This window comes from Strongylocentrotus purpuratus, unplaced genomic scaffold (assembly GCF_000002235.5).
Source record: "Strongylocentrotus purpuratus isolate Spur 01 unplaced genomic scaffold, Spur_5.0 spur5_scaffold_5, whole genome shotgun sequence".
NCBI classification, from domain to species: domain Eukaryota; kingdom Metazoa; phylum Echinodermata; class Echinoidea; order Camarodonta; family Strongylocentrotidae; genus Strongylocentrotus; species Strongylocentrotus purpuratus.
Genome location: NW_022145611.1, coordinates 35,452,294 through 35,467,608, shown reverse-complemented (window position 1 = coordinate 35,467,608; position 15,315 = coordinate 35,452,294). Strand labels below are relative to the sequence as shown.

General features: G+C 34.0%; 2 protein-coding genes across 2 annotated transcripts in view; one reads left to right on the top strand and one right to left on the bottom strand.

Annotated features, from left to right (window-relative positions):
- LOC756224 (fasciculation and elongation protein zeta-2) overlaps positions 1-9,595 on the top strand; it is a 55,843-nt gene extending 46,248 nt beyond the window's left edge. Inside the window, exons 6-8 of the mRNA XM_011685007.2 lie at positions 999-1,071; positions 4,623-4,688; positions 5,099-9,595. Coding sequence (XP_011683309.2) covers positions 999-1,071; positions 4,623-4,688; positions 5,099-5,160 — 201 coding nt within the window. The 3' untranslated portion in view covers positions 5,161-9,595. The remainder of the gene's footprint in view (positions 1-998; positions 1,072-4,622; positions 4,689-5,098) is intronic.
- Positions 9,596-11,350: 1,755 nt separating this feature from the next.
- On the bottom strand, positions 11,351-14,745 carry LOC580808. The gene is made up of 2 exons (XM_795015.5): positions 14,142-14,745; positions 11,351-13,461 (listed from the first exon to the last, which is right to left on the bottom strand). The coding sequence occupies exons 1-2, from the start codon at positions 14,630-14,632 to the stop codon at positions 13,413-13,415; spliced, it is 540 nt and encodes a 179-aa protein (XP_800108.3). The 5' UTR covers positions 14,633-14,745; the 3' UTR covers positions 11,351-13,412.
- Positions 14,746-15,315: the final 570 nt, after the last annotated feature.

Below are 15,315 nucleotides of genomic sequence, written 5' to 3'. Positions count from 1 at the left end.
CCGGTAGTTGAGAGTTGCTTGCCAGCATCCTAAGGGGAGACATTTTATCCTTATGACCTGAATCTTAAGGTTGTACTTAAATGTCAAGCCATCAAAACATGAATATTCTTCCCATGCAATATTCAATTTCTGCAGGCATGTGTCTGAGGCATAGGTTTTGTCATGTCATGTGTGTGATAGCGAGGTAACTCCCATACCTGTGCTAGCTGTCTATGATGTAAACCTCAGGATCAGCAATCAATTATTCTTTAGGAGCTGAGAGTGAATCAACTCTGGAAATGCATTTGTCAAAATGCTCAGATAAAGGTTTGAAAACTACTGTGGGGAATAGATATTTTATATATTTAAATACCCCAAAAAAATTATGCAGGCTAGGAAATGATTCTATTGAAAAGTGGAATCTAAAATGAGCTTTCAGAGGAAATGGTTAGTTTCTATGCTGTTTGGGATTGACCCCATGGTAGTATTTCCACCACTATCCCCACCAAGCCCCTGCAATTATCTAATCATTTTATAATGAAATTATCATATGTCTTTATCATGTTAAATGCAGAATAATACCACAACTATATTGGAATCCACAAATTCATTATTCTTTGTATTGCTATTTAACCAAAAATATTAGATATGGTTTTAATCATAGAAATTAAAGCAAGTGGGGAGGGAATTTGTATACCTTATTTAATGTTAATAATAACAATAATAAAAGTGTAAACTTATAAGGTGCACACACCATCCAAGGACGCTTATGGCGCTAGCCCAGCAAAAGTTCTCTTTAATACAAGTAAAGTAAATGTTTATTTGATAATAGAGTTATACCATCAGAATGAAAAATCTTTAATATAAACACAATAATGGGTTGTCTGTAAATTCCTGAACCATCAGGATTTTCTAGGATGTTCAAATTACAATAGAAAAACTTAGGATGAAACTTGATTGAATTGAGGCATCGTATGTCTTGTTAATTGAATTGATTTGTTTTTTCTTCCCTGAAACAGTATCTGACAACGAGAATACCATATCACAAAGATGCCCCACCAGACTTGGAAACTTTGAGAATAATCACAAAAAGTGAGTATGCAGCAATCATGAAAATTACTTGTAGTTTACAGGTAAGTTTTTGCAGATCCCAAGTCCTGACAAAGTTTTGGTACTTTCACACCTGCGTGACATAGATATTGGGACATTTCCCATAATTTTTTTGCTTGCCTACTTCAATTGCTTTTTTCAATGAAGATCACCCTATGTCCAAGCGTATAACATAGAGCAATACTTCACTTTCACACTGCTAATTCCCATGATGAATTGTTCAAAGCCAACAGAAAATACCAATGGTTTGGTTGAGGATTTTTTAAAATTATTTTGGGGGTAAATAATCTGTAGTTTCTGTTCACAATGCCTAAACATGTGAAATTTTATCAGGTTGTCATCAGACTGTCTTTTTTGTTGTTGACTGAATTGTAAGCAACAGGAAAGATTACACTTTGTATTATGGCAGGCTTTAATTTTTGTTGGATCGACAACACTTCCATCACTACATGTTTGTGGTACCACTATGTGGTGTAGACTAATATGGTTCAGATGAACCTTATATCAGCCAATTTATTAGGAATTTTGTTTGTCATTAGATAATGTGAATTCCTGCGAGAAGGATGATGTTTCCACATTCTTCATAAGGTAACTGCTACTAGCAGACTTAATTCAAATCAGGTGATATTGGAGACATCCGTAAGGTTCACACAAGAGTCTGAAAACATTAAGTTTAGCTTGTGGTTTAAAACGTCAATGTTTCGGTAGGACTACGGCGTTACAATGTGAACATAGCTGGTATTGATTTTAACACCTGATACCCATGCTTCTGATATGCATCATGAGAGGATTATCTCGTTTTCTCCCTGGCTATAATCACAGTGCGGAGCTTACCAATAAGGGTTATTATGTAAGGTTGATACACCAATCTAAAACCTCTCTTGGGGTGTAATGTTGAATGTCTGCACAATAATGCGACTCACATGTGGAACCTAAGAGAACTATTGATTGGTTGTGGTAAGGTTGGTTGTAACTATAGAAAGACAATGTATGTCTAGTTACATGTACGAATCCAGCAAAGCCACTTTTCTAAAATATACTTGATATCAACCATTTAAAGATAAAGCTTGAAACTGTGATTGTCTTACTATTCATCAATTTAGATAAAAGGTTAAACACATTTTATGGGGAGAGGCTAACAAAAACTTTATATGGGCTTTCAGCATTCTGTACTCTCCTTTATTTTTGTTGTTGTTACATAAAATACTGACAACTCCCATCGTCACTCTACTTAGGGAGAGTTGGAGTAAGTAGATCAGCTGGAAACCAAGTAGCGAAAGTTATTTTTTGGTAGAATTTAGAACTAGATGATGGATACCAGCCACATAAATATGTTGAATTTAAGTGGTTTTAACAGGAGGGATCAGTAAATTTCCGTATTGAAATAGTTTTAATTTGGCCATGCACACACCTCTAAATTCTGAGAACGGAAGTTTTAAAAGATACCAATGTAGTGTTAAAAGAAGGCTGTGCAATTTTCTGCCATCCAATGCCACAGTGAATCATATGACATGCATCTTAGAATTTTCATCCAGCCAATTATTAGGAAAAGGAGGTAGACTTTTTCTTGTGATATAGAATAAATGATACCTGTGTAGTGACTTTAGGTCCCCACATATTCAAAGATTCGAGATTCAAGATTCAAGATTCAAATGAGGTTTTATTCAAGACTTGTCAAAAAGTCCAAAGATTAAAAATGCAAGTTTCCATCAAACATACAATCATATAAAAAAAAAAGCATTAAAAAACATATATTTATATTAATGAAAGCCTCCTCTTCCTGAATAGAATAGCAGGTTCCATGTCAGATTTTTACACATCGCTTTTGGTTTCTCAAAAAAGCCTGAAATATATCGCAGTCTTAAGCTTGGCTTACTCACAATCAAATTAAATATATCAATTACTTTCAAAAGCTTAATTGTATAAAGGTTTTTTTTTAAGCATTTATGAATTCTTAGCTGATTTGGTTAGCTTTCAGCAACGTAGCTTATTGCTTTTATCCATATGACTATGGTAATTATCATTTTTAGCCATTTTGTTGCCGTCCTTTTCTTTCTTGAGTAAAATATTCTACCTCATCACAGTATGATGATTCTAGTCTCACTTGAAAAATCAAAATGGCACAGCCACTAACAGACTTCAGCTTTATTTTGTCCTAGTTTTGTTCTGCTTAAGCCTCAACCTACTGTAAATAATCAATCATCAAATTTGAGGAAGGAAATTTGAGGAGTGCAGACAGACGCTATTGATTTGTGTAGTCTCCTGCCTTGCCGTTCTGCAATTAGCAAACAGAAAATGTCACTCTGCATTCTACACAGCTCTTGTTATTTAATATCATAAATATTTGACAAAAAATCCAATGTGCATGGATGGATGCATATAGATGTATTTTCCCCTCAAGACAAAGTCTGATATTGATTGGCATAAAGCACTGTGATGATGGTTGTATGTTTCTGTTCTGTTTTTAGGGTCTTTCTTGTTCTTTTCTAATTTTTATTTTTATTTTTGTTAATTTTTTTTTATAATCATTTAAAAAAAAATCTTTGACGTTTTTATGTATCAGTTGATTCTTGTTTTGTTTCATTGAAATGAAGAAAACAAAAACAGAATGGATCAAGTGATACATAACTCTTTTATACTGTTTTCACACTGGCAATATTTTGCTTAACCCCGTACTATAGGTGGGGTTAAGGGGGGGGGTCTTAGCCCCACCTACAGTCCAGGGTTAAGCCTATTCCACTTTCTGTTCAGACTGGCTTTTACCAAAGTGGGCTAAAGTTGGCTAACCCCACCTATAGTACGGGGTTAACTAACCCTGCAAAATCGCAGGGCTAACTCCGCAATTGAAATGAATGAGAACAGATACGAAAAATAGTCCGGTACTATGCAATGGAGCGTATCGCAGCTGGCCAGATGCGAAGTAAGGAGCCCACTGACCAATCATAACATTCACGATATCACGATATCCGGGGCTAACGAATTGCTGTGAGAACAGCGCGAATTTTTTATTCTGGAATAGGCGCTAGTACGGGACTAAAAACAGCGTGTGTGAAAAGCCAAAAAAAAAGTCTGGGGTTAAGGATAGTACGGGGCTAAGCAAAGTACGGGGTTAAGCAAAACCAGTGTGAAAAGAGTATAGGTAATAGCACTGTGTTGAGATTGGATCTTACATAACCCTTTTTCTTAGTACCGTGATGAATGACATGTGTTGTTTTGATTAGTGTGGGAGTAAATTGGATTATGCGATTGTGTAAATTCTTCAGTGTTAAGATTCTTTGTCATGAATTATCTTCAGGTCGATCTCTATGTGTCATGATATTTCCTGAAATAAAAAAAGACAGTATGATAATAAATGAGTAGTTTCAAGACCCTTTCCTTTTGCAATGTGTCCTTACACTCTTGTAGCCTTTTTTCAGTTATAGATTTCCTGTACATCCAGTTTATGGCATGTGTAATAAAAGAGTTGTTTTGTACAAATCTGAAATGTGTCAATTTACAATCATTTGATGAATTATTTTCTTTTTTCTTTTCAGTTTTGAAAGCAATTGATGTGGACAGCAAAGAAGTGCCTGACTTGCTGACAAACTACATCTTGAAAGGTAGAGTCCATCTCTCCAGAGTAACATATGTTTTATACATCCCTAAGCTTAAGGATAAGTGACTAACATTTGTCGGTAGCAATTCAGTGTTCCTCAAGTCATGATCATGCACAAGCTTATGAAATACTTATGAAATACCCTACAACTGTATCTGTTGCTAGAGAATCGTCATCAAACAGGGTCGCAAGGGATCAGCAATAACTCATATTTTATCCCTCCCAAATTAAACAATGACTGCTTTATACAGCCTCTGGATGTGAGCAATATATTTCAATCACACTCTATCTTTTCCTTTAACCCATAATAATGTTTGATCTTAATACAGTAATTCTAATCCGATAGACCACAGTTCAAGTTATCTTGAGCTTAGTATTCATCAAGTCATTTGAACTCGTTTATCGCCCATGCAGTTCTGTTTCCAGCTGGAGCGGACCCAAGCCAGGCATCGTCACTCTTCGTTGCTCAAAGATAAAGACAAAATGGAGGCAGGCAACGACAACGACACAACCGTGAGACTAATATTTGCTGCAACCCTTGAGGGAGAGTACATCATTGACATCTACATTCTACAAAGCTCCGACAGATAAGAGATAAGAGAGAAAGGGAGGAAGGAAGTTGAAGCGTTTGACATTTGTTGTATATAATAACTTCCACCCATCAAGGGCCAAAAGTTCTTACGTAGGTGCATTTTTTTCTAATGTTTAAAGAGTGATGCTACTTAATGCATATGTCTTATGAATGCAGGAAATATATTTGATTAATGTCCATGTTTTTGTTGGATATGTTTAAATCACTAGAATGCTTAGTCCTAGTTCAGTGGAGTAATGACACAGAGACAGACGTAGATCTCTCTGGGGAATGACTGAATATAGTCTCAAGAGATAGTTAGCGGGATAGTCGAATACAATCCTTATGTTTGCTGAAATATTTATATCTCATGAAACAGTGGGTTTCAACACTAAATGTTACTATTTCATATATTGTCATGTAACAATAACAAGTTTAAAACAACTCAAATGGAAAGAAAACCTTGATCAACTCACAGGAACTAAAAGTGGTTCAACACTAGTAATGAGATATTATTCAAATTCATTTATTTCACATCTCTCAAAAAAACCGCAATGCATGCAGAATCAAACAACTTAGGAACAACATTGTAAATAAAGAATTAACAAATGATTGCTCTCTTATCCAAAAAAAACACCAAAAAAATTGGAGTGATCTTTTTAGAGAAGAGGGGGAGGGGGTCATAGACATTCTCTTATTACAGTAGTATGACTGATTCGTCAGTTACATTATTGTAAGAGTGAGCATTCCAGTGAATTATGTCATATTTTTCGCTGTGGTTGGTCTACAAAATCAACTTTTTTTAGAATGTACTATATAAGTTAAATTGATATGCATTCATTCCACTTTCAAACTATTGAAGACTTCCCCTCCCGCCCTGTTTGTATAGTTTATGCAGACCCTTGTACATAGAAATGCACACAGGTATTAGCTAGTAGACAGAGGCTAGAGAAAGATTAGATGTTTGGAAGTACGATAGTTTGTGTTATGACTGGAAAATAGGTGTATGGTGTTTTGAGAAAAGAATCGAAGAAATTGTGGGGGAAATATCAAGTCACAAAAAACAACTTTTGTAGCCTACCGGTATTTTACATCCTGCTGGCTATTATATTATCTCCATCTTCATCATCAGAAAATGAATTTATAACACATGAACTTTTGAACTTTAATGGAATCGTATTTTAAGAAACATACATTTGTGGAGTATAACTGTTATCTGGTTATCTCTCATAGTTTTTAAAGAACAAATTTCTCATACTTCTGGTAAAACATGTCATGTTGAATAAGCAAAGGATATTGAATATGTGATGTGGTGAATAGTGGTGATGTCGATGATTACTTCATATACAAGCATATATAGATTAAAAATGGATTACAAATTCAAGTTAGATTCTCAAATGCAGAATGTAGATTATGAGGTGTACCTGTAAGTATAGGATGTGGTTGCTAGTATAGAAAAATCCTTTTCATTATCAAACAAATTGAATATGTAGCTGTATATAAATCTTTAAAAATTATCTATATCTGTAGAGTTTTTTCAAGTCTGAAGAATTCTTCAAAAAGTATTTATTGTTAGATATTAAGAGCAATGCTTTTTTCTGCCGACTATGTGTACCAAAAATATTATTCTGCATTGTATGCCGTTCGAGTGTGAAGGAAAACCAAAGCCTAATTGTAACTGATCATGCTTATTGGGTAAAACACATAAATAGGGAGGTTTACAGAAAAAGAAGGAACAAAAATCTGGAGAGAAAGAAGGATAAGTGCAAAAAAAATCTGAAGAATACCACAAGAAACCAGGCAAAATTTATTGTATGAATCAGAGGGTTCAGCATATTCTATCTCTATGACAAAATTTTTCGAGCTGTTCATTATTTTAACAAGTACAGAAAAACAACCCACGAAACCCATAACACAGTGTTTTAATCACCTTTGCTAATTATGGATAAATTATTTATCTTTAAGGGTATAAAAGTGTAACGAAATACTCTTTATTCTGGTAAATCTCAGCTTAGAGCATCATAATAAGATGCAAAAGATCGAAACCAGTCAGATTTTTTAGTCAGAAAAGCTATTTTTTATAAGTTGTAGAATGTTCGCATATATGAGTTGTCGATTAGCTTTACTTTAAGTGTATTATTGTTGTTTCAATTGCTATGCATTAGGCCATCTCTTATGCTGATGTGTTTAGTTCCACCTTTTTACTATGTATTTTGTACAATTGTGTGTGCTTAATGTTGTTAATATTATTTTTCTACGAATATCCACTCTCTTCAATGGATGACTTTCCATGAACTCACCTATGTGTTTTATTTGCAATTCCTTTGGTGCCAATATTGATTTTTTGTTTTTAAACAATTATTTTGATTTGTGTCAGGGTATGTTTACTTCAAGTAGCATTGTTTCTGATTGAATCAAAGTTATCTTTAACTCATGTTAATCTGAGAAACATAATCAAACCTCAGCAGAGTGTGATAAGGAAATACATATTGAAGGCTGCTTTCTTTTTTTACAAGTTTGTTATGTCATCTCCAAATTATGATGCTTCAATAAAATGTGATTTGTTTTCTTTAGATCAATTTATTTACATGCTGCCTGCAAATGCTTATGCTAATCTTTCAAATCCAAAATGATATCCAGGGATTTGTTTTATCCCCTAGGGTGTGTTTTTCAATGTAAGCATGCCCTTTTTAGATAGGCATTATAAAAGGACAGAATGAATAGCATGATGTTAGACTTAGAAGATGAAAAATAGCTACGGTTTTCCTACTCAAAATCATGTGCAATTTTGTATGTAAATAAGATTTCTAAAAATTGATTGATTTCTATGTTTTTCTTTTTTGCCAATTATTGTACAAATATAAATTCAATCAGTGTTGTGATATTTCAACTCTATATGATATGTAAATGGCCATGTGTTTTGCAATGATATTTTGCCCCTCTTGTATTTTTCACTAAATGAACGTATTTATGAAATAGACAAATATGGGCAGTAAAAGAGCGTCATGTACTTGGTTGCAGGTACAGGGTCGGATAAATAAAAGGATTCTTGGTATAAATTCTGCAAGTAAACATTAGTAAATTTATTTCACCTACATTACCCCTACATGAAATGTACATGTATGTCTGTACTGCTTGTGTAGTATCACAGTGGTTTGATGGTCAGCCACTTTGAATTTCAATTCAATGTGTGCCCACCATATTGGTGTTTGCAGTGCTGTCCCTATAGCCCCAGTCGTACCTGTAATGATAATAGTAAACAATATGCCTATATATAATGTAATGATAACAATAATAGTGGTCCCTTCTGAATTATTTCAGCAACTATAAAATCCTTGGGGTGCTGTAAATCAAATATGATTGACACCAGGTTCACCAGCATAAAACCATATTAATACATGGGACCTGCAACAATTTTCCACATAAAAAGCTAGTAAGTAATATGGGAATGAGTAGTATTCTTGTTATTGTTATTGTTATTATCCAGGGCCTTGTCTTAAATAAATAGTTGCTTTTGATTCAAATTGTTTGCAACATGATACTAGTAGCATCTCTGTTCTATAAGGATAGGAGTTTGTAAATTTGTGATTGATATGGGGATATATAATATATCCATATCAATCTAAACTCCAGGGGCCTGTTTCATAAAACTTATTATCAATAACAAGTTACAAGCTACTGTTATAAGCTACTGAAATCATGGCATCTGATTGGCTGAGAGCAAATTTGTCATAGAAATTTAGCAGTTGTTATAGATAACAAGTTTTATGAAACGGGCCCCAGGACCCACGTCTGAGTAGCCGTAATAACACTTAATCTTTAAGAGTTGCCCTGGTAATGACCATTTACTGGATACATGGTGATTTATAATATTGGATGATGTTTTAGGTGGTAATGTACTCTAACTTTATGCCAATACTTTCAATTTCCAAAATGTTAAATTTTTGTTGCAAGTACTTACTCATACTACATTTGGATTATGTAGCAGCAGATTATATCTGTACTTAATAATTAAGATAGGGATTCTGGATGCGTTTTTCCCCTTCTCCATGTTAAACAATGATTGAATGGTAGGTGTCATTAATAAATAACATTGTCTCAGCAAATAAAACTAATTACTCATAAACCTTGCAGGATTTTAGATCAAAGATAAAAATGTTGCTTGATTTTAATTCAAGCTATAAATATTGTCACTATGTGTGTCATCTTAAAATTTGATTTCCAAGAATTGGGACACCTATTCCTTTCAAGGCAAGTGAAGGTGGTCATGAGTGATCCTAAGGTTAGTAGAATCATAATATCCCTCCCCACCCATCTAATTTGATATTTTACTGGTCAAGGAAAAATGACCACACTATGGCCAACAAACAAAATATTGTACTTAAGCTCCATGTCCTAATTCTATGAATGTGCCATATTCATTAAGTAGATATGTTTGCTGCACACTTCTCTGATGGGAATAAGTACAACTCAAAGACTATAGATAATAGTAAGTAAGATATGTAAGTGGGATTGTAATATCGAGGGGCATTATACATCTCAGTAATTCATCACAATGTTATACACATGTTATAATTCCCCTATGGTGCAATGTCTGTATGTTTCAGCGCCCCTATGGTCTGACATGCTTGTGTCTGGTACAGGGTACAATACCGGCTATGTATGTTGGTCATTGTCATGCAGCAGTGTTGAATAAAACTTTACCAAACATACCCTTAATACATGCATGAAGTGTCTGGATGTAGGGATGATATGGTGCAACACACAAGACTGATACCATCATAATCAACCTCATCTCTAAACAATCTAAACAAATGATTGTAAAACAATCATGGAATTCTAGCTTGTGGCAGGCCATTCCTGTAAACTCAGTGTGCTAAATTTTCTCCTTGTGAACATCTGAATAATCAAATGATTTTTCTACTTTATTAATCACCTTTTGTAATTTCATGTAATGTTCAATACATAACCAGAATGTGTAAGCATTGCAGGGTTTGTTTGATTGTTTTACAAAAGAAAATAAACATGTAAACTCATTAATGTATCCTTCAAGGTATATAGAACTGTACAGAGTATGAAACTATTTGTGAACTATACATCAACCAATATTTAACAATGAACTTGTGAATTTTGTACATCTTGCCATTGTTCTGTGAGAAGTTATTGCTTTTGGATGAAACCGCATATGAATAGCCGTCATTTATGAAAAAATGCAAATTTGCAATGACGATGACAGGCGTTTGTACTATACTGACAAGCATTTACTCATGAAGAAAAAAAGGGATGTGTCGTGTGTGTACGTTTCATTGACGTGTAGCTAGATATCCAAGTATATTGAAACAGTAAGAAAACAAGAGCAGAATTACAGGATACAAATCTTCAGAATTTTGCAGGTTTCAGTCTGATTGTGTAGTCAGTTTAGTGAAGTGAGTTATGAATAATATTATGGCTAAACATCTGTATCGTTGAAACAAGTTAAAGAAATAAAAGTCCTATCCAGAAATAAAAGTTCTTTAACCGTCTTTTATTTTCACCCTTTATTCATGTGTGTGGTCTGTGATGTGTGAATATAATGATTTCTAGCCAGGACTAGGACTTTTTTTTTTATTGCTATCTGGACCTCTTGACTTTCTTTGCCTAATACTTGAGTTTTACATTTTTTCACCAAATCTTTTTTGCAAGAAATAAGTTTTGTGAAGTGTTCAAGTTTGGTTTGAATCTGTGGATTTATTGGAGTCCTCAAGTTGATATTTAATCTCTCCTTCCTCTTTCCTAAAGACATCATCTGCTCAGAGGCATAAAGGCATACTCATTTAACACAGCATCAATGCTGTCTTGCTCTCAACAATCACCGTCTTGATCTTCATATTTACTCTTCCCTTTTCCTTTCCCTTTCTCATGCTTATCTTCTTTCTTTTCTCGATTCTATTCCATTACTGTCCTTTTCTTAAAATCTACTATAGATGATGTGATTTAGATACAAACAAATGAAAATAATTCAAAAGATATTTAGAGGTGACTTAAAAGCACATATATTTAATACTGGCACAAGTACTGCAGCAAAGTGCAGCATTTCCTCAACAAATACATAGAAGTTTTTTTTTCTTTGATTCTTGATTTTTCTTGTTTTTTGGGGGGAAAAAAGAAGACAAAAGGCAGTTGACGTGATTCATTGTCTGCCAATAAGAAGGATGTAAGAGCTTTGTATTGTCAAAGCACTAACAACCTTCATGTAGGCAGATGATGAATTGCTAATACATTGATATGAACATTTTAAGGAGACCACTCTCACACAAAGCTTTGTGTCATAAGAACATTTATTTTGGTGAGTGTTCATCTCTTGATATTTTTTTATATATAACAAAAACTTGTCTCATTAAATTTATTATTTGAAGTTTTATGTTAGAGGTGCTGTATGCCCTTTAACAAGTTGATTTTTGTTTTAGGGTTAATTGTCTAATTCTATGATCATGTAATGGCACACACAAAAACAACCAAGTTGATAAAGTACAATGGTGTAACTTGGCAAGACAAAACGATGGGACAAGATAAAAACTTCTTAGAAAAAAGATCAATTGCTGTACAGTGTGCAAATGTGCAATAACCATTTAAAAAAATTAAATGAAAATGAAAAAGAATGGACTGAAAATAAAAGTTTACAAATGCACACACAATATAAAAATGTCAATAAAAATGAATTGCATAGCTAGTCAATTAATTGCAAGGGAGTGGAGTTATTTGTATAAACATGCTTTGACTAATCTTGAAAGAAAGTTGCTCAAGATAAATCAACTCTCACATTCCAACTTGTAAAAAGAAATTTTTTAGAATATTCAGAAATCCTGAAACATACACCTAACTTAAAGGTGGTAATTTTGATGAATGTAATGTAAATTTCTCAGATTACATAAAATGAAAAATCTGGATCATATTTCTGATGAACATGGACAGTCACTTTTTGTATAGCGCTCATGTTAGACTTGACACTCCTGGCACTCGACAATTATTACTCCGGCTTTAGCATGGCTGCCATTATGGCATTATTTAGCACGTCAAGGAATTAATTAATAAAGTGTGGCAAATGTAGATTAATATCTTGCCAAAAGACATTCACGACACCTCCACATTATATCATAATTATTGAAACGTTATTCTTGCATTTTAATTTTTTTTTTACCAAAATGAGAATTATGCCTCTTTGATCATGCTTAAGTAAACAAAATTAAAAGATTCTATGTTGTTCCTTTCTAAGAAAAGAATGCTTCTAAAAAACAATGTACATATGTCCTTCAAAAGTTAATAACACAAAGCTTGCATATAAACTGCATAGATTACTATACATAAATAACCAATAATACTGTTAAATCACACTACACACGATATCAATCATGTATGGACGGAATGATAATTTGCACAGCCAGCTTTTTACTAATAAAATCCAGTTCTGTTCCTATATTGCCAAGTAAAACAAATGGAATTCATTTTGCACTGAGAACAGATTAAGCCATTTAAAGTATGCATATTTTCAGGCTTAATGCATGTTATAATTACTACCAGCAATTAACAAGCCACTAGGCTGTAAATTGCATCGTATAGCTTTATCAAGCCCCTCCAACCATCAATACACACATCATTTGTATATTTTTCAAGATAAACAATATATACTAATTTTTTGTTCATAAAATAAACAATATAATCTTTTAAAGTTATCATACCTTGAAATTACAGAATGATCACTGCTAAACAATTATGTACAACCAAAATGTGTTTTAGATATCAAAATACTTGTGTAATGACTAATTTTAAACATGGCTTTGTTCTCTTATTTATCACTTTTGGATACTAAAGTAAATTTTTACTTCACTCAAAAATTTTGTTCTGATACAGCTTTTAAATTCTGACAGCTTTTCATTTATCAATGTCTTTGTTCTGTCGTGGAAGAAATGTTATACCGGTCTTGAAAGTAAAAAGTTGACAAGGCTTGGTAAAAAAAAGTTCAGTTAGTCACAATGGCATCAATTCTACAAATGCTTCTTCAAGACAGGTCTTTCCCTTCTATTGCAGACAATATTACACTGGCCTCTCATGGAAAGACTTTCTTGAGAAGAGCCTGGAAATATCTCGAGATACAGCTCTTTTGGATGGTGCTCTGGCAACTTAATGAAGCTTGAAAAGTTTGTGTGTTGTATGCATGTTATCCGTATATCTAAAACGAGAGAAAAACATGAAGAAGACAAAATATATGACTGAAATTAACATCAACAAATCAAAAAGCCCTTGACAATTATGTAAAATTGTTGAGCAATATAACTTTGTTAAGGACTCATAAATTCAATCTTATTATGCCTCTTACTTAGCCATCACTGAATAAATACAAATTTGAGCATTACTACTATGAATATTTTTCTCTGAAATGCCAATCATTTTCTGAAAGTTTAAGGTTGAAAACTAGTATGAAAACACACCAAAAGATATTAGTTTAGTCAACTTTTTTTTTTAGTCATTGCTGAAAATAAAAGTTTATTCACATCAATGATCTAATGTACTTGGTACTTGGGAGATGATCCTCCAAAAATACTCCTCATAGAAGTTTTAACTAAAACATTACTTCAGTTTATATTAGAGATATCAGATTATTAATGTAAATCTTAAAATTCATATTTAAATTGGGGAATTCAAAATGCAAAAGCAATTCAAGAAATGGGTGTTGAATCTTTATTATTTATTTTTTTATCTTTCCATTTTTTCTCATAAATACTGACATTGTAAGTTGCTTTGTGTAAACAAAAAAACTATTTAAATATAAAATTCAATTAATTGATTCATTCATCCATCCTAAGCCTATTTGTTAACCAAAACAATGTAAATATAATACTTTGTGCATACCTTGTCATCGGACTGTTTATGTGAGGGAACCGTCTTTGTCTTGCTCCAAGCATAGGAGGTGCATATGCATTGCCTGTACCCCAGTTTGGTGGGCTATCCCTTAGTGGTAGTCCTTTTGAGGGGAGTATTTGTCTCAGAGTAGACCAATCTTCCGACCTGGTACTAGGTTGTGAAACGTAGAGCTGTCTCTCTTCCATGGCTCTTGAGATTTGTCTGCAAGAAGCCTCTCCCAGTGGCACCCAATCCCTCTCCACGTGAGGCAGGCGGGCTGAAGCCAGTAGCTTGCGGCGAGGTACCGGGGCAGTGCTGCGGAGATCGGTAGGGATGTACCGCTTGTTGACCCACACTGTCTGGTCGCTTACCCCTGCATCATATTGTTTATGTCGACTTTCGGGATCCACAGATCCATTTGAACGGCCATATCGGTCTGCCATAAACTCAGGATAGCGCCATTTATGAGCACCAAAGTTGCCCATACACTGTGCAGTCATTTTGAGTCGATTTTTAGATATTCCAGGCCATAAAACTAAAAGAGAGATTGGTAGGGAAATGCACCTGTTGCTCGCGCTGGTCCTAAAGCTCTAGCGGTACTTGGTGCAGAGCGTATCCATAGTGACGTGACGCGTACGCTAATCTGTATAACAATAGGCGCATGTGCGTTTTAATAGTGTACATAATAAATGGGCGTACCGGGTGTTCTTCGCAGGTGCGATTTAGCATTATTTCCATCGAAACTTTGTGTCGGTCAGCTTAAAATTCTTAAGCTAAATATTATATGGGAATAAATTCATGAAACTGTTATACATTATGTTGAACAAAGATAAGAGAGAGAGAGAGAGAGAGAGAGAGAGAGAGAGAGAGAGAGAGAGAGAGAGAAAGAGAGAGAGGGAAAAAGAGAGAGAGAGAGAGAGAGAGAGAGAGGGAGAAAGAATAATGTGTATATTTTATATTTAAATAGTGGTTGCATGTTATTCAAAAATGATTAAAACTATTCTCTGCTGATTTTATGTATTTAGATAATCGACTGAGCAGTTAGACAATGAAATTCCTTAAGTTAGACTTTACTCTACAAAGAGGACTACTCAATGGAAGAAGAATTCTTTATCTTCACAATATTGTATACTCCTTACAAGCCAATAATCTAGACATCACCCACTCTCATCAACATTAACTG

Bases quoted from the DNA above. Each gene is read 5' to 3' on its own strand.
- LOC580808 (XM_795015.5), bottom strand. From the start codon at position 14,632: ATGACTGCACAGTGTATGGGCAACTTTGGTGCTCATAAATGGCGCTAT. The intron at 13,462-14,141 runs GTATGCACAAAG...CTCTCGTTTTAG, and splicing joins ATAAACAGTCCGATGACAAG to ATATACGGATAACATGCATA.